This window comes from Drosophila sulfurigaster, chromosome 2L, assembly GCF_023558435.1.
Source record: "Drosophila sulfurigaster albostrigata strain 15112-1811.04 chromosome 2L, ASM2355843v2, whole genome shotgun sequence".
Taxonomy (NCBI): domain Eukaryota; kingdom Metazoa; phylum Arthropoda; class Insecta; order Diptera; family Drosophilidae; genus Drosophila; species Drosophila sulfurigaster.
In genome coordinates, this window is record NC_084881.1 from 26,323,027 (window position 1) to 26,341,960 (window position 18,934).

At 39.7% G+C, this 18,934-nt stretch overlaps 1 protein-coding gene and 2 long non-coding RNA genes across 6 annotated transcripts in view; 1 reads left to right on the plus strand and 2 right to left on the minus strand.

The window, feature by feature from the left end:
- Positions 1–312: 312 nt before the first annotated feature.
- On the minus strand, positions 313–1,160 carry LOC133850670 (uncharacterized). Its single transcript, XM_062286819.1, has 2 exons — positions 665–1,160; positions 313–539 (listed from the first exon to the last, which is right to left on the minus strand). The coding sequence occupies exons 1-2, from the start codon at positions 1,007–1,009 to the stop codon at positions 456–458; spliced, it is 429 nt and encodes a 142-aa protein (XP_062142803.1). The 5' UTR covers positions 1,010–1,160; the 3' UTR covers positions 313–455.
- A 742-nt stretch (positions 1,161–1,902) lies between these two features.
- On the plus strand, positions 1,903–17,815 carry LOC133837593 (uncharacterized). 3 transcript variants are annotated; one of them, XR_009893830.1, is made up of 6 exons: positions 1,905–2,516; positions 4,671–4,960; positions 5,458–5,597; positions 5,756–6,114; positions 13,852–14,081; positions 17,598–17,812. It is a non-coding gene; the product is annotated as an uncharacterized LOC133837593 (long non-coding RNA). The 3 variants fall into 3 exon arrangements; XR_009893831.1 differs by lacking the exon at positions 1,905–2,516 and adding an exon at positions 3,526–3,934 and having other exon boundaries at positions 17,598–17,813; XR_009893832.1 differs by lacking the exon at positions 4,671–4,960 and having other exon boundaries at positions 1,903–2,516; positions 17,598–17,815.
- LOC133837600 (uncharacterized) overlaps positions 17,311–18,934 on the minus strand; it is a 65,280-nt gene continuing 63,656 nt past the window's right edge. For both annotated transcript variants that reach the window (XR_009893835.1, XR_009893834.1), the window contains one exon: positions 17,311–17,675. This is a non-coding gene — a long non-coding RNA (uncharacterized LOC133837600). The remainder of the gene's footprint in view (positions 17,676–18,934) is intronic.

Consider the following 18,934-nt stretch of genomic DNA (forward strand, 5'->3'; position numbering starts at 1 on the left):
GATTTTAATTTGTAGTGAGAAAAAGTAAAAAAAAAACAACAGTTCAGCGGGGTTGCTTTCATGCATCTATAATGATCCATTTCGGAGTTGATAAGGGTTTTTTTCAAGTGAAGAGATTTTTTTTTTGTAATTTATTTATTTTTATGACTACAATTTCAGAAATTGCTTGGGAAATGTTTTAGTTAGTATGAAATGCAAATGAATAAAACACCAAAAATTCGGTTGGAAAGAAATCCAATCTAAGTTTCTAAACAACGAACCCATTAATTGGTAGTTAAACGCAAATCTGCACAATTATAAAGGGTTTCTCAAGATTATTGATAAAGCTGGTCTATACTGCAGTGAAAACTGGGGGAAGTCCACTTAAAAGAGGCGAAATTGTTCAGGAAACATATTAAGAGGAGTTAACCGGCTAATAGAGTTGTCCATTAAAGGGGATGTTTTCTACTGTTAATTTAACGATCTATTTGATTAGTATAGTTTGTTGTTACCTGTTGCGGTTGTTGGCCAGGTTCATCAAGTCGGAATGTCAATTTTTCCTATAGTTGAAACAAAATCGTGCATTAGCTGATAAGGTTCGACAAATGTGGAACATAACCTCGAAAACAAGACTACGGTTCACCCTCTGTCTTTCTCTCTCTCTACCTCTCTCTATCGCACTTACTGATTTGATGAACAATTTATGCGGTTCCGTTTCGAATTTGAACATGGATGACAACGGACCACCGGCTGCTGCTGCTAAGGAAGTCGATGTCGACGTGGCCGACGTTGCTGTTGTCGGATCGGTTGCTGCTTTTTTACCGGTTTGATGCGGCCGATTGGCGGATCGACGTCGCTGCCTTTCGATCACCATCTCGCTGTACGTGGCCGGGTGCTTGCGCTTCAGATGTCTCATCAGGTTCTGGCGACCGGCCATATCGAAATAGCAAATTTTGCATGTGCTCTTGTGTATATCGTAGTTATAGATGAAATAATTGTTAACGGGACTCTTGTATTTGCGCTTCGACATCTCGATAAATGAATCGAAACCGAAACCAAATACGTTCAATAATCAAATATTGTACTAACAATAATAACAAGAAACAATAACAACAACAAGAGCAACAACCACAACTAGCTTGAACAAGAGCAAACCGTGCGTCGTATTTGAGTTAGAGACGGAGAACTATTGATGGCACTATAGACACTATCGATAGTTTTGCACGCGGCGTCTCAAATCACAAAGAAAAAATATAGTTGAAAGTGGAAAGCAAAAATATAGTGGAAAGCAAATATAGCAAAATATAGTGGAAAAAGGTAAGTGCAAGAGTATTTGTAAGTTTTATTTTAAGTATTCAAAACGTGTTTTTTTCAATTAAAGCAAAACGACTCAACTACTCCTAGCAGTGACGTCGAAGTAACATGTGAATGCAGCAGCGCTGACTCGGACCCAAGAAACACTCAGCAAGAAGCCCTCAAACGTAAGAAATGGATATCGAAGGTATGGAAGTACTTCAAGCGATCTGACGATAAGAAACTGGCGAAGTGTCTGAATTGCGGAAAGGAATACAGGACGAGTGGGAACACGTCAAATTTAAGAGATCACCTAAAGCAACAAATTAAATATATTTTTTATTTTTAAGATTTAAGAATATAATAAAGTTTTGTTTAAATTTCATTTTACAGCTTTTTTTACATTTAACAATTAAAAAAGCATCACACTACCGATGGTTTGAGGAAAATAATCGCTCACTATCGATAGTTCACCTCTAGAGTGAAGCACTGATTGCCAACAACTGAAACTAAAATCGAATGTTCGGCAAGACAGCGTGTCGTGAGAGCATATCGATAGCTTGTGAAGTCACGCGTGCTTAACACTATCGATACTGCCGAACCTTGCCTGCGTTGTCATAAATCGCAGCTTAGAGCTTTAGAAAATTTCCGCGAAAAACTAGTGCGTGTAAGTGTGTAGCGTAATTTCATGAATTGTGAAATGTAAAGTGTTTATAAAACTATACATTTATACTTGTGCACTAGTTTGCAATTGTGCGTAAACAAATTGGCCAAAAATATGTGTCAATTCAAGTAAAGCAATCTCTCTCGGCTAAGATGTGTCTGCTGTCGTGTGTGTGAAGAGTCCGCGGCCACCATATCTTGACAATGTTGTCGCATGCAACGCGTTGCTGCAAATTGTCACCGTGACTGTCACAACAAGAAATGTCGGAATTGAAAATGCGAAAGAAAAAAACGCCTCATATCGCACGGCACACTAGTTGTTGCTTTTCCTTTGCTGTGCTGTGCTATGCTGTGGCTGCTGCTGTGAAAAGTGCCAATGTTGTTATTGTTATGGCTGCTAATGTTGATGTTAATGTTGTTGCTGTTGCCAGCGCATCGCTGTCGTCGTCTCGTTGGGTTGATTGAGTGATGCTTGCCAAGTGGATGGCCAACCTCATGCATTAGATCACTTGCTTGCTATCTGCACTTTGGTTCAACTTGAATGAAGCTACAGTGGGAACACACATAGGTAAATACTCTCTGTAAGTACCAACATTTTTTATGTACTAATGAGATAAATGTGTCAAATGTTAAATGTATCAAAAGTGGTATGAACGTTGCAAATGTACCAAATGTGAAACGAGAGTCGCAAATGTACCAAAAGTGGTACGAACCAATAAATAAATTACCATTTTCAAGTAAAGCTAATATTTTAAAAGAATGTCCCATCTAACATATAATTGTACAAAATGCGTCAGATTAGCAAAATCGTATATTAAATTCCTTAGAAGTCTGCCAATGATTATGGAGTCAATCGTATACCAATTTCGGTACAAATATAAAAAAAAACACCCACTTCCACCACAGTGTACTAAATATTATGTACCCTCTTCTGTACATACGAAACAGCGAACTAAAGTTGTACAATTGTAAAAAATATAATTAGCAATAGTTAAGATTATACGACATTTCCCTCAAATGTACCAAATTGAACAACTCTTCCTACAAGTTCTCGCAGAATAGCTGCGTGTAAATTAGTTCCGCGAATTTGACGCCAATATATCCAGCAAAAGTTCTTGGAACCAATTTCTTGGCCATTTCATTTTCATGTAGCTACTAGAATTGTTGTCGCATTTGTGGGCCACAAGTTGATGTCATAAATATGTAATGTGTCATGGTCCAAAAACGAAAATAAAGCATAAATTCATAAATCCGCGCAACATTTGGCCGCATCGTTTTATGGCCGTCGCGTCTGACGCTTCACTCTCTTTCTCTCTGTCTGTTTCTCGTGTCAGTTTTTGGTGGGAAGCGAGTGAACGAACGAACGAACGCAATATAAATCGTCAGCTGAGTCGTTTCGTCTACTTCGTCATTGTGGCGTATGAATGAATGTCATATTCTCGAATGGAGATGACGAACTGCTGACAGGTGGCAACGTCTAATTGGGCTTCTTAATATTTTGACACTCGCTCGGATTGCCGAGGGCATCAAGTGATTTACATCTCGTCTCGCCACACGGCTTTACTGGCTCAGCTAGAGCTCCTCTCCCCAAAACAAAATAATAAAATTGAGGCAGACGCAACAGACAATTGCCTGCCTGCCTGCTTTCGTGGCAAAAAGGAAATTCCTCAGAATTGCCACATTTCTTTAACGTTTGCTGCCGCCGTTGTCGCTGCTGATGCTGTCATGTTGACAATCTGCGAGAGGGATTTGGATGAGATGGACAGACACACGGACGGACGGACGGGGGGAGAGAGAGACGGACAGTTGCAATTGGCAAGAGGCGACCAAGCAAATCGGACAACCACGCGTTCATCATCATAATCATCATAATTCGCTGCCAAAACACACAGAATAAAAAAGCAAAGTGTCGCCATGAGACACATCAGTTGCTGCATTCTCACAGTGGATACCAGGTTGATTGAAGATTGTGTGATTGAGATCAAGCATAAGAAAGAAGGTGAATTTTCTAAAAAATCAAATTATAGTGGTAAGAGTTTTATAATTTCTAATATTATTCAACAGCTCGTAAAGTATTTTCTAAATAGCAATATTAAACCAGATTGATTGACGACTGTGTGATTGAGATCAAGCATAAGAAGTGAGTCAGAGGCGAATCTTCTCAATAGACAAATTGTAGTGATTATAACATGATAATTTGTAATATTATTCAACAGATCGTTAAGTATTTACTAAATATTAAACTAAATGGATTGAAGATTGCGTGATTGACATCAAGCATAAGAAAGAAAAACAAGCTAGTCGAGGGCGAATCTTCTTAGTAGACAAATTGTAGTGATTATGATTTCATAATTTTGAATATTATTCAACAGTTCGTAAAGTATTTATAGGTTTTTATTAATATTCTAAAATTTACACTTTGTGTTCACAAGGTCTATGTTAAGTTTATATACTAAAAAGTTTATATATATATTGTACCATTAATATAGTATAATTCTGTAGAACACAACGAGGACAGCAGTTATTTAAAAATGCAATTAAATGAGATTGTTTTTCAACTAGTTATCTTTAATGTGCCTTTAAGCATTAAGAAGTCAGTTGTAAGCACATTAGACTTGATAAACAATATTTTAATTTGGTTAAATGCTACCTGCAATGCTTATTGATACATATTCATGACTATTTTAATATCCACCTTGATAGTTAGTAAACATGTTGTGCTCTTTTGCTTGCAGATTCAATTTGAGCTGTCGAGTGCTCTGTGTCCATTCAGCTGTGTGGCAACTACCATAAATGAATAAAATGTCGTGTCTGGCCTCAGCTTCGGCCGGCTTTAATTGAGTTCCACTGTGCGGGGCAACACAGTTCAGGTTGTGCACAGCTACTAAGAGAGGCAGAGATGCAGAGAGGAGCAGAGAGAACCCGGCAGCAGCGACAGCAGCATCGTCCACAGGCGAAAGACTGGCGACGTTGACGGTGACGCTGAAGCTTGTCACTTGTCAGTTGTTTGTCATCTGACATACATGTGAGTGATATATAAACACACACGGTCGGCTATGCGACTTGACTTGACTTGGCCATGTCGACACACACACACACACAGAGATGTGTGTATATATAGAGAGAAGCAGAGTCCACGTCCGCATCGAAGCGTCAGCTAGCGCTGGGGGGTATTATCCATCCATCCACATTCATGTTCACATGCAGGCACTTAGTCTAAATTCCCGCGTACTTAGCGGCATGTACTTGCTGCCAGAGAGACGGACGGACAGACAGACAGACAAACTTATACTCATATACAATTACCAACACATATGCACTTGTTGGATACGCTGCTTGTTTTTTGTCAGCTAAATTTATTGCTTCATTTGTTTCGCAAAATCCGCATCCAAAACTCACACGAATCGCGTCTCGTCGGCCTAAACTGAAGGCTGATATGAAATGGAAGAGAAGGGAAGGGAAGGGAAGGGGCGAGCTGTGTATTCACAACACTCACACTGTTTAGTTTTTCATATTTTTCAGATGTCAGTGATATATCATCGAGCAAATGGCCAAGCCAAGGCATCGGATAAACGAGAGAACGAAACGAGGCAGGAGGCAAAAGGCAGAAGGCAGGCAGCATCATGGATCAAGTGCCACTTCCGCTCGAGTTGTGTCGCCAAGTGAGTAAAATCTATCAATCAACTTGTCGGATGTGCTCACTAGCTGGCATTCCAGTTTCGGTTTTTGTTTGTCAAATTATCATGCATCGAAATGCATTATTAATGTGCATTAACTTTTGGCTGGCTAAAAATATATAATTTCTACAATTTATTTACAGCATTTGGAATCGAAGCGATGCCAAAGCTTCAAAATCGATACAGTTTTTGGAATTAGATGTAAACACGTGCCTCGCCCATTCGTCTCCCAAACACACACACCAAACACACGCTGTCTATCTGTTCGTTGGCACTTATGACGTCCATTGAATGACGACGAATGCAAAAAACGTCACGTAATTTTGATTGACGAAACACAAGCGAAACAAAAGCAAAACTCCAAAACTAAGTTTTCCTGCCACTGACAAATCGCCGTGGCGAGCGCAAAAACTTTTTGCCACACAGAGCACAGCACACAGGACGATGAAGGATTCGCATTCATTTGGTACGTGCGCAGGACGCGCATTTGTGTGTGATATATGTAAGTAAGTGTACATGGTACACATAAGTATATATAATATAAACCTCTACAAGTTATTTAATCTCATCTGTCTATCAAGCTGTCTGTCAATTTGCCAGTCCGTCACTCACTCAGTCAGTTCGTCCGTCCGTCAGTCAGTCAGTCAGTTGGCGAGTTGCAGTTCCGTTCCACCCAAAGTTGCTCTCTAACAATGTAAGTCCACCTTACCCAAGCTCACCTTGCACAAAGCAACAGACAGACAGACCGAAAGAGAGAGCTAGCTTGAGTGATTGAGAAGGGGAAGAGAGAGAGAGAGAGAGCGACACACACACACACACATACACACACCGAGGGCTGTCCATCATTTTGTCTGCTCTATAAATTTTCTATTTTAAATTGACAGCGCCTCGTCCAAAACTGAAACTAAACGGAACCGAGGCACTCAACCTCAGCAGGTCTGAAATGGAATTGAATGGATTGAGTGAGTGACTGATTGACTGACTGACTGCTGGCTTGAATGACTGACTGACTGACTGACATCCTGTCTGGCCAAATGAGCAAACGGGTTGACAGATTGACGTCCTTCTGCTTTTGCTATTTAGCGCTGAACTTGAGTTGCAAATCGGTTTTCGTTGCATTCTATTTTACACTGCCAAGGACGACTGCAATTCGAAGTCTTAGTTGTATTATTTACTACCTATGATTATTGTTATTATTAAGAGACCAGCGTGAACCTTTCAATCGCTGTTCTCTCCACTTGTGTGTCCTTAAACTTGGTCAACTGCACACTTGGCCTGGGCATAAGTAGTTGCCGGACAGTTTCATAAGAGCCGCAATTATTTGGTCAACTTGAAGTTTCCCTCCCCCCTTCCCAGCAGCAAGTTGATTGCCCACACTTTGCTGCTGAGGCGCGTCCTGTTGGAAATTTATGCAAGCAACAGGACAGAACAGGAGAGGACAGCAAAAGGAGCTGAAATTGTCTGTTTACTTTAAAAATTATTTTCACTTGACTGAAAAATCATTATCCCTAAGGTAACAGCAGGTTGAGTGAGGAGCGAGAAGGGGAAGGGCAGAGGGGGAAGACAACTGCTGTGCTGTGCTGTGCACTCAGTGCTGTAGAAGGATAGGAAAGTTCAGGCCTGTCCTGTCCTGCTGATGTCCGTCAACTGGCAGGACATGCGTTCGCCTCAGTCTTGCTTCGCTTTCTCCTACTCTCCTCTCCTCATTCATGTCTGCTCTATCCCTGTGTTGATTGTCTGGACGTTGGACACTTTGGGTAGTTTGGGGGGAGGAAAAAGAAAAGAGTGCGGTGCACATTATGTGTGTATGAAAGGATAGAAACCTGTCTCTGACAAGTCATCGTCAGCTGTCAACTTATTCTTTTGAAGTGTATTTAGTTGTATTCTTGTTGTTGTTGTTGTTGCTCAAGTGGAGAGTAGAGTGAGCAATGTTGGCGTTGGGTTCGTTGAGTTGTTGCCTGGCTGTTGGCTGCTCTCTGCCCCCTTCTCCTTCCGTTTGGTCATTCATTTCATCGAGCCACCTCGACGCCCTCTTGTCCTCTTTTGAAAGATTGAATGAAGCGTGCGCCGCCGCCGAGTTCGTCAGTTTGTCAACTTTGGTTTATTTTCCTTTTCGTCCTCTGCTTGTTCTCGTTCCTTCCCTCGCATTTCTCTTCACCTCCTCTCTAGCTTCGGTCAGCTGCTCTGCTGATGCTGCTGCTGTGTTGACACTGCCACATAATATAATGTAACGGTACAGTTAATGTCCAGCACTGGACAAAATGTCAAGCGTGTCCAATAAACGCAGACAAAGCAAGTGTGTATGTGTGTGTGCGTGTGTGCGTGTGTGTTGGATGACACTTTGTACCATGTGCAATAAAAAATATTACAAGTTTTTAAGAATTTATAAAACCACACAAAACAAGTGAGCGAAAGTTGCTTATATATTTATTTTTTGTTGTTTGTTTAACACAGTTTCAGTAAAGAATATTTTGATTGCAATATATTCTGATGGAATTTATTGCGGAGTTCCATTGGAAAAGTCAGCGATTGGTTGATAGAATTCTGTTGAGACGTACTAAGTTTTTGTTATTTGTTTAACACACTTTCTTTTTAGTAAATATTTTGTTTGAAGTCAGTGATAGGTTGATTGAAATCTACAATCGAAAGAAAAGATTGACTTCTAATAAGTCAATAGTTTCATAAGAAATTTATTAATTAATTATTATTTATTTGACTTATTTTCAATTTTATTTTTATTGTAATACATCCTTGGTGAATTCATGGCTGAATTCCATAAGAAAAGTCAGCGATTGCTTGATTGAAATCTATAATAAACGGCTGAGGAATTATTTGTATATGTAGTATGTTTCTATTATCTCAACTAATTGATAATTTAGTACCCCTAGTGTTAATTTTTCCTATTCTCATCAAAAGAATTATCTATTGAACTACTTTCACTGCACTCTAAAGTCGTTAACATGCAAAGGACTGTAGTTTGTTTGGCCTGATGGCGTCTTTAATCCTTGACAACTTCAAAACAAATGGAGCCATCACTCTAATGGTTTCTCTATTAAAAAGCTGCAACTTGTGATTATGAGTTGAACTTGCAACTTGTTCATTGTATATTCATTTATTTATTTACATCCATTGTGTGTTGTAGCTCACTTTAAGCTCAAATTTATTAAGTCCTTTCTCTCTTCGTTTCCTGTTTAACCTTTGCTGTATTGCAGTTCATGAAGGATGCCCCACAAAATCCTTAATATCCAACTGTCTGTAATTGCACAAATTCATTTTTAAAGGCACCCGAGAAACCTTTTGTGCTTGCACTTTTAAATTGATAGATGTGTCTGTTTGTCTCTGTGTGTGTGTGTGTGTGTGTGTGAGTTTGAGTCCTTTTGTGTCGTTGCAATTTGTTAGCCTCGCAACTAAAATCAACATTTCAATTAACAGGAATTTGATAAAGTTTTTTTTGTGGGCTTTTTGGTTTTTGTGTTTTTTTGTGTCGGAAAACCTGGCAAAAACCTGCAGCATCATCAGAAAATAGCAGCAGAAGCAGCAGCAGCAGCTAGTCAAATTTCTATTTAATTTTTCGAAGCGAGGATAACGAGAGGACGAAGTTCGTCAAACCAAAACTCAAAAGTGACGAACTCTGTCCTGGATGAGACGACAGACGACCCTTCATCAGAGACGGCTGGGCACAAAAACAACAAAAATTATTTGAAAAGGAGCGCATTTGGCATCGGCAAGGCAAGGCAAGGATGGATACAAGCCAAGAGGCCAAAAGGATGCGACGACGCCTGAGAGTGGGCGAGAAGGGGGCTGAAGGAGCGAGAAGAAATGAAAGTTGAACGTAGAGAAATAGAAGCAGAGAAGTACAAGCAGAAGATGGACAAATGAAAAGCATAAGGAAAAGGGACAATATTGGACAAGTTGGCACACATCAGACGAAGGACAAGGGAGGGAGTGGGGGACAGAGGACAGGCTGCAGAAACATCCTGACGAGATGTAAAGCGACAGCAGAGCAGCAAAGGCAACAGCCGTTTGGTTTGACTTGAGATTGAGTTGAGTTGATGACGAAAAAGATGACAAGTTGAAAATTTTTCTAATGAAGGACCTTTTGCCGCACAAAGGACATTCACTCACACACACACACACACCTACGCAGGCATGTTAACCGATGGGCAGACACATCATATTTCTATATATATACATGATATATACACGTTCTTATATGTGCTATATATAGCAGCGAGAAGTTGTGAGAACGAATAGTGAATATACTCTGATTGCATGGGAAAAGTAAAAGGAAAAGTAGTTAAAGAGTAGAGTTAGGTTTGGTTGGGGAAAGGATAATATAAAGAGCTGACTTAATGACAGAATGGATTCTATAAATAGTATAAAAAGCATTATAAGAAAGTTAACTTTTTAATGATATATAATGATGTATATAATAACATAATAATGTTATATCTATCTTCCACTAATTTTATATTTATCTATATCTCTAAAATCTATTGTCAACTTTTTTATTCTCTCATGAAAGCAATGTTTATTTAAAGAACTGATATTATGATAACACTTTTTTTGAATGAAAGATAGTTATTATTTCATATATTATCTTCAGGATTGAATTGCCGAAATGCATAATTTTAAAAGTTGTCTTTGTGATCAGGGATTCCCCCTCTCTCTCTGTCTATATTCTCTACTACAAATATTTATATCTTTTACTCTTTCCAAACCATTCATTCATATACTTATCTCAATTTTTAAAAACCTTTTCGAAACCCTTTTTCTGCACTCCTTCTCATTGTCATCTTCCATCTCGCGATGTTCGCAAATTAAATGACATTTTCCATATACCCCAACACTATTGTCTATAGCAGAAATAAAAAGGGGGAGAGTATATCGAAACGGATCTAAAAAGTAAAGAAAAAGTGAAGAGTGCTTGTTGGTGGCGTTGGCGTTGGCGTCAGCGTCGTCTCGACTTTGAAGCATGAGAAATTACAAAGTTACTCGCCTCCAGTTGTCAATCCGTTGAAGGATCTTTGTTATCTGCTCCAATGCACATGCGGGTGGCTGGCTCAACCAACAAGAGGTCAGAAGACCGATAGTGAAGGGGCGAGGAGAGGAGAGAAGAGAAGAGGGAATGCTGGCCAAGATGAAGACGATGGCGATGGCGAAGTTGTTGTGCAAGATGATGTCCCTGAGTGGATAGATAAAGGATTTGTGATAAATGAAAAGCAAGTGGCGTATGAAAGCAAAAACCTAAAGAAAAGAAAAATATGTGTGTCGCTCGACAGACAGACGGACAGACAGACAGACGAAAGGAGAGACAGTAAGAAGATGGTTCAGCGTTATCCTGTCGTCGACTTGTGCTTGACATCTTCGTCAACGACAGCAGCAGCAGCAGCTCTTAACTTTGATGTCTGCTGGATTCAGGTTCACCTTCGTTCAGCTGACCAGCGTTGATGTGCCATCAAGATTGTCTAATTAGAATTGTGAACGAAGAAGAGGGAGGGAGTGAGGAGTTAGGGAGTCAAAGGGTCAGCTGTAGCTTGATCTCTCGCTCGCTCGCTTCTTTTCGATTTTCTGCTAGTTGCAGCCATAAATTGTTTCACAATGTGTTGGAATAAATTGCGAAAATAAATTGAAAATATGAAATATATAACATATATCGAAAGGACGACGCGTCGTTGGCCATAAAACCGGTAGCCGAGAATGATTTATCCTTCCGCCTTCTCTCTGTGTGTGTATGTGTGTGTGTGGCGATTTGTATGCTGCTTGTCAGGGTTGTCAGCGTTGTCCATTGTCAATTCGTTTGTTGTCACATGCGTGTCCTGTTCTGTTCTCTACTTTGCTGTCCTGCGGGGTTGTTTCATCATCTTCGAGCGAAGCAGAATGAAAAATGAGCTGCTGCAGAGCTTTTTCGGGTTTGATTGAAGGTTGTGATATTTGACAGATTCGATTGAAAATCCTTTGGGCAAGCAAAAGAAGACGAACTCGTTACTCGAGTCCGAGTCCGAGTTCGAGACTCGATTGAGTGACAGACTGACCGTCCAACTGACAGCCAATCCGCCCATACACACACATCTATACACACACACAAGGTCCATCGACTGGGCATCAAAGCAGATGGGTGTTGCAGATTGTGACAGCGGCAAAAGGGTAAATAACTCAAGTGGGAGGCAGAGGCAGACTGCAAAATAAATTGAAAGTGCTCTGAACGAAAATTGACGAGCTGCCATGCTCCCTTCCCCCCCCCCTCTGCCTCCCCTCTCTTTCTCTCTGCTTCACTTCGATTCCATTTGCAGGCAGCAGTTTCTCTCTATTGAGAGGAATCCTTCCGCTACAGTTTGTCTGATTGACTGAAAGGTGATTGAACTTATTTGCATAAAATAGCCCAAAATGCAGACAGCTTCTTTTTTGTCTCTCGTTCAAATGTTTTGGACTTTAATTTTTGGCATAGCAGAAGGAATTGGGAGAAAGGGAAGAACGGGAGGCAAATGCCAGACAATTGCGTCTTGCGGTTTGACAAAAATACAGAAAAAGACAATTGCAGTGCCACATGCAGCAGGGGGGAGAGAAATAACACATCTGTTTCGTACAAATTCATTCACTCGATTGTTTTCACCCAGACAGACACAAAGAGGGGAGAAAGTGAGGATGACACTCAATTCCGTCAACAGAAAAGTTCAATCAGAAATTAAGAAAACAGCCGCCGCGAAAAATTGTCGCTAGCTAGCGAGAGAAAACTTTGCAACCCACCAAACCCAAGGAGGCCTTGAATGCCAAATGAAAAGAAAATGGCATTAGACAATGCCAGGAAAAAGTCGCAAGAGTTCGAGGTGGGGAAACTGAAGTGAAGTGAAGTGAAGTGAAGGGGAAACGGACGGAACATTTCATCGCGTGTCGAAAACGCATTTGAAGGCTCGACGACACTTCAGACATTTCCTGCAGCCAAAAGCACGAGCTGCGTTTTTTTCTTGTTTTGTGTTGGGTTTCAAAAGGGAGTTGCTAGATTAATATCTTTAAATTGTGAACTCTTAGGCGTGTTTTATGTCTTAATAAGCAAAGAAATATTACAAGAGGATTTTCTTATTAACATATTTCATTTGCTGTTACTTTGGGCTTTTATTATACCCGGTACCCATAGGGTAGAAGGGTTGTTGGTACATTGAATAATAACTATTAGGTATTTAGGTATAGTATTTACGATTCCAGAAATTTCGTTACAATCTGATGAAAATTGTTTAAAAAAATATACTTGCTTACATAGTTTAAGTTACTTTGGAAAGTTGGTATATTTTGAATTTAATACTGTATACCTAAAATAGCTCTCGTACATTTTGTGGTAAATTTTACAATTTTTACCAGACTGTTTTGTTTTTATTCAAAGTAGGTAGCGGGTATCTCACAGTCGAGTACACTCGACTGTTGCTTTCTTTTCTTTTTTTATTTTGTAACTTGATTTAAAGGAGATTTGATTTTCAGATGCAACAAAGTTGAATTTTATATTTTGTATTATTTTGTAGACTAGATTATCAAATCATTTCAGTTCATTTAATATATAATCATCTTTACTTATTCTTTATGTTTTGTTGCAATTTGTTTGGGAGAAGATTCAGTTGCAACAAAAATTGACACGTTAAACTAGTTTATCATTCCATTTAATTTGAAGACATAATTATCTATCTTTAAATTCATTTAATTATCATCTGCTCTTTTAATGCTAATATCTTTTTCATAAACCTACAACTTTAATTAGCTTCTTTATCATTTGATATTTCAATAATTTCACACTCTTTTTGCTTTCGCTTTCCAAGAACTCGTTTCGTCTAACCTGATCCAATTCCACAATATCCAGAGATTGTTATTGCTGCTGCTGTTGTTGTTGTTGTGAGCTCGTTTTCTGCTAACCAACAAATTCCTTTTGGCCATCCGGCGTTCTGCAATCGTTTGCTCGATTGGTCGGCTGTGTGTTTGAGTTTTGAGGTTGATTGAAAAAAAGAGAGAGAGAATTATTGGAAACGCACATAAATTTCGAGACTGGCAAATGCCACAAATTCAATTTACGACGAACAATCAATTTTGTATCGAACGATCGCAGGTTGACTCTTGGCCCCCATTCGTTAGGCTCTCTGGGGCAGTTCCCTCACTCTTTTTGGGATCCCACTAACACATGCATACACACACACACCTTCAACAACTGCAACACATTCACTTACATTACATTTTGTTTATTTGCATTCCGCCACAGTTCGGGAACACTTCGATGCTGACGTTACGGGAGAGTTTTGATTCGAGTTCCCAGCGACTAGTTTTTTATTTTTCTACTTCTTCTTCTGCGGAAATTGAAATTGGCTGGCACAAAGTGAAGGCGGATCGATTGCACCGAGGCGCTGAGCTGATCAAAGTCAACGGCTTCAAACTCGAAACACACACACACACACACAGAGGAAAGATACAAAGATACAGATACTCTGCGAGGTGAGTACAACTACCTATCTATCTCTCCTTCTCTCTCTCTCTTTCTCTCTATCTTTGTTGGCTTTAAGCCACATTGTGGCAAGAGTGCAATTTTTATTGTTGGCATTATTATCGTCACATGTCGCTCACTAATTGATTTTTCTTGTCGCCTGCCTCGTCGTTCGTTCACTTCGACTCTTTCTCTCCCTCTCTCTCTTTCTTGCGATCAACTCGATCTGAATGATTGGCTGCACTGTTGTTGTTGTTGTTGTTGTTAATTTGGTTGCTGTTGTCGCAGTTGCTTGCAAATTTTGTGCGCACATGACACTTGCCGGGGACAGGCAACATCAGCGCTGCCCGTGCTGCCAAATGTGTCAAGTTGCTTACATTAATAAATTTCACGTGCATCACAAGCACACTCTGCGAGGCTTTTGCCTTTTCTTATACCCGCAATCCATAAGGTAGAAGGGTATTATAACTTTTTGTACATCTATGAAATGTATGTAACAGGCAGAAGAAGCCATCAGCAGCCGATACGTTATAGCCATGTCCGTCTGTCTGTCTGTCCGCCTGTATGAATACCTATATCTCACAGACTACAAGAGATATAGATTTCAATATGTTTGCACGCAGATCAAGTTTGTTTAAATTTATTGCCCCTCGCAATTCCGTTACCGCAAATCCATGAAAATCAAAAACCAAGCGTAATTTTTAGACATACAAAAATAATTATAGTCTTTATGATTCTTGAAAATGGCTTTGACAGATCATCTGGAATATTTTGAATGTAGTGCTATATCAATATACTAAATATAGTGCTTGCTATGTATATTTTTTACATTACATTTTTTAGAATTTTTCTGGTGTACTTCAAAATAAATATCGCATTGTATATTTTGTATTGTATGGTATATTTTGAATGCATTACTATATCAATATGCCAATTATGGCATTTGGTATATTCCGATATTTTTGGTGTATTAATTCGGTATATTTTAAAATAAATACTATTTTGCTCTTATTCGAATTGGATAGCGGATATTTCACAGTCGAGCACACTCGCTTTTAGCTTTCTTACTTGTTTTGCTTGGGCAGTGTAAACAGAGCTTCTTCTGCTTTGACTTGCTTTATCTGTGCGGCATAAAGTGGATGGATATCTGCAGATGTCAATGTGAGAAGCAAGCGTATCAAGGGTTTTACTTTAATATTTTAAGTTTTTTATTCTTAATTTTCAACTTGCATTTCAATGCTAAAGTTTAACTGTAAACTTTAGTTGAATTATTCTTTTAATTTATGATAATTTCCCTTTTTTTTGCTCTGTGTTATGTATTTATCGAAGTTAGCTAAGTTCGCTAGAGTATCCCACAGGTCGTATAGTTCTTCTGTTGCTAGTAATGATCGTTGATTTGGCCATTGGTCCGTTTGGGGTCTCCTTGGTGGACGACTGACTGTTTGTTGTGTTTGCTTGTTTCGCATTGACATTTTGTCACTTAATTTGTTGTTGCCGCTGCAGGTTGGTTAGTTGGTTGCTTAGACCTGGACAGCCAACTGGTTTGGCTTCGACTGCGACTTGGACTTGGCAGCTGGTGCTTGGCTGCTGGCTGTGTTTGGCTGTTTGGTTGCTGGCTGCTGGTCGGCAATTGCCTCAGCTGCAATTTGTTGGCCGATCGCAGATAGGGCAATTTTAATTGGACTTAACGGAAACTAGCAAAGAAATGCATGCAAAACAGACAAATAAATACGTTTCTCCGCCAACAGAGTTCAACAGAGCAGCCAGAAGGAAAGGGGGAAGGAGGAACAGTTGATGTGAGAAGAAGGGAGACATGTCAAAGTCTTTTGGTTCGAACAGAACGTGGCAACAAACTCGCTGTTTGTTTTGTGTGTGTGTGTATTGACTGTGACTGAGCTATCTGAGAGTGATCATAGCAGCAAATGATTGCGATTGCACGCCACATCCTGAAACCCAATCTCAATCAGACTTTGACAGCAGGATCTGCGCGCTGGGATCGTGAGAAATGTCTTTGTGTGCCAGTTCCCAACTCAGTGTTGACATTCCTAAAGGTTGCCTTAAACTAGTGAATAGAACAAATCGTTACTTCAAATTTAGTTAGACAAATGTGAGCACATTTTTAATGCCTTCAATTTCAATTGAAGCTCGTTATGATTGATTTGATAGAATAAGGTAATCTAAACTCTTTCGTCGTCTTGTGGAACACCTGCGACATTATTTTACCTTATTGTCGCACATAGCCGGCGCCCATATATCATTGATAGCCGATGTCGATGCTGACGACAACGACACACATATGCCACCTCTCGACTGATGCAAGTATAAAGTGCTCTCAGTATGTGTGTGTGTAGTGGATGCTTCAAGTGCGCCACGTCGTGGATGTTGCACATTTCTCAGACGTCACAAAAGACTCCTTACCCTGCTCTACTCTTCGCTTGCCTTGCGACCAGCTCGCTTCTTCTGACCGTGTCGGGGAATTGGGCAGCCAGGGCTGTTAGAGACAGAGAGAGAGAGAGAGACAGAGAGAGAGAGCTGTGAGTGCTACTGTGACTGTGGCTGCTGCTGGGTCTCGGTCTGGTCGGATGACTTATGTTGGCTGCCGCTGCAGCCGGCACATCCATCATCTATCAAAGATGAATTCATCTCCGTCAAATCGTCGAGCTTGTGCGAGCTTTGAATGTGGGCTAAAACATTTATGAATAAATTGCACGTACGACAAACACCTCTTGGGTGCAGTCCCCCCCCCCCTTGACCCCCCTTGACTAGGCGATGCACTGCAGCAGCAGCAATCACGTTGCTCTTGTCGTCGACGACGACGTCATGTCAGCCCACTTGGCCGGCCTAGCCGCGCACTTTGAGTTTGCCAATGCCAAATGGGGGGACTGCTGGCCAAGAGAGAGAGAGAGAGAGATGGAGACGAGAAACTGTCGTGGCCACACGGAGACGAAGACGAAGACGATCATTTGCTGTTGCCGCCAGGAAATTTCAAATTTATTATCGCATTTGCCGTTATTTATGATTTGTGCAAAATCTCGTCGTATATCAAAGTCAATGGTGTGACATAAACTATCGATGGCTATCGATAATTTACGTCAACTCTTTCCAACTAATAACCAACCAATAACAACAACAGTAGCAACACCAACAGCAACAGCAGCAGCAAATAAAATAATGATGATGGCAATGACGTTGTTGACAGTGTGCTCTATACAAAAAGTCTTGGTCCTCAGTCCAGGTAAAACACATTTCGCGTCTTGCATCCGGTTCAGTGACATCGTCCATCCAATGCGAACGTGCCCAGCGTTAGATTGCTGTGGCATAGATGCGATCTTAAAGTATTAATTCTGTCATTAATCTCCGTCTCAAAAATTTAAGGAAACAGCAATTTCTCTTCTTTATTTCACCACTGTTTATTACTTCCTGATTTAAACATCTATTAATATCCTTTTAAAGTTAGTTATGTTAGTTATGTACATTCAATATTATTATTATATAATTATTAATTATTCTTTTCCATTTCATTTCAGCTTGCGAGTTCTTTCTATCAAGGAATCAATTGAGTTCGTCCATCAAAAACTGTAAGATCTCAGGACCCAAAAGGATATCTGTAAAAAACAAGAAAAGGATTAAAAATAAGCTTATATCATAAATATAGTTCTTACTAAAGCTTTGTGTTCTAAATATTTATAAAACCTTAATTTGAATGTAAATGAAATCTTTAATTGAAATATTTTTAAAATCCTTAAAATTCATTTTGCAGAAATTATGTAAAAAAATTAAAAATAATATTTCTTGCATTTTAACGGATTTTCTTTTTTGTCAGTTATTCTCAAATTTAAAATTGGCAACGGGAAAAAAATTCATAGCATACTTTTAGGATTTGCCATGGATCCTTTTTCGAAAACAAGCTATATCTCCGCCATATCCTGTCGGATTTTCAAAGGACATGTATTGCTATGATCGTAAGGACCTACTACACCGATCTGCATCACAAAAACATGGGGTCATCTAAGGATCCAACACTTGAAATTTTTTGGGCCGCGGCACGTGAGAAAATGTTAAAATTTAAAAATTGCAGGATAACTCGGGAACTACAAGGACGATTGGAATGTCCTTTGGCAGGGTGATAGACCTCACCAATAAATGTCGTTTGACACAGGATTCGTAAGGATCCGACAGGATACGGCTGAGATATAAACTATTTATTGTATACGAAAAAGTCCTTGTAACTTGGATCCTTGAAGGATATTCGTCCTTTTGAAAATGTCAGTCGGTTTGTATTGATTAAGGCTATCTTTATGCCAAAGGACATCCCGATCGTCCCTCAAATGACCGAGATACGGCGGATTTTCCAATTTTTGACTAATTTTAATGTGAATTTTTTTAAAAGATTTTTGAAATCCGTTAGTATAAATCGATAGTCCTGATTCCCCTGATCACAAAAATATATGTTCTTGTTAAACTTTAAGGATGTTGCCGAGATATGGGCAAAAAAACTAAAATTAATTTTAACGGATTTGGTTTCTTCGTCGTTTATTTTGAAATTTCAAATTTGGCAATGGCGCCGAAAAAAAATTAATAGCATACTTTTAGGGTGCGCCTGGGATCCTTTTCCGAAAACAAGCTATATCTCCGCCAAATCCAGTCGGATTTTCAAAGAACATATATTGCTATGATCGTAAGGACCAACTCTACCGATCTGCATCAAAAAAACATGGGGTCATCTAAGGATCCAACACTTGAAATTTTTTGGTCAGCGGCACGTGAGAAGACGTTAAAATTTACAAATTCCAGGATAACTCAGGAACTACAAGGTCGATTGGAATGTCCTTTGGCAGGATGATAGGGCTCACCAATATCTGTC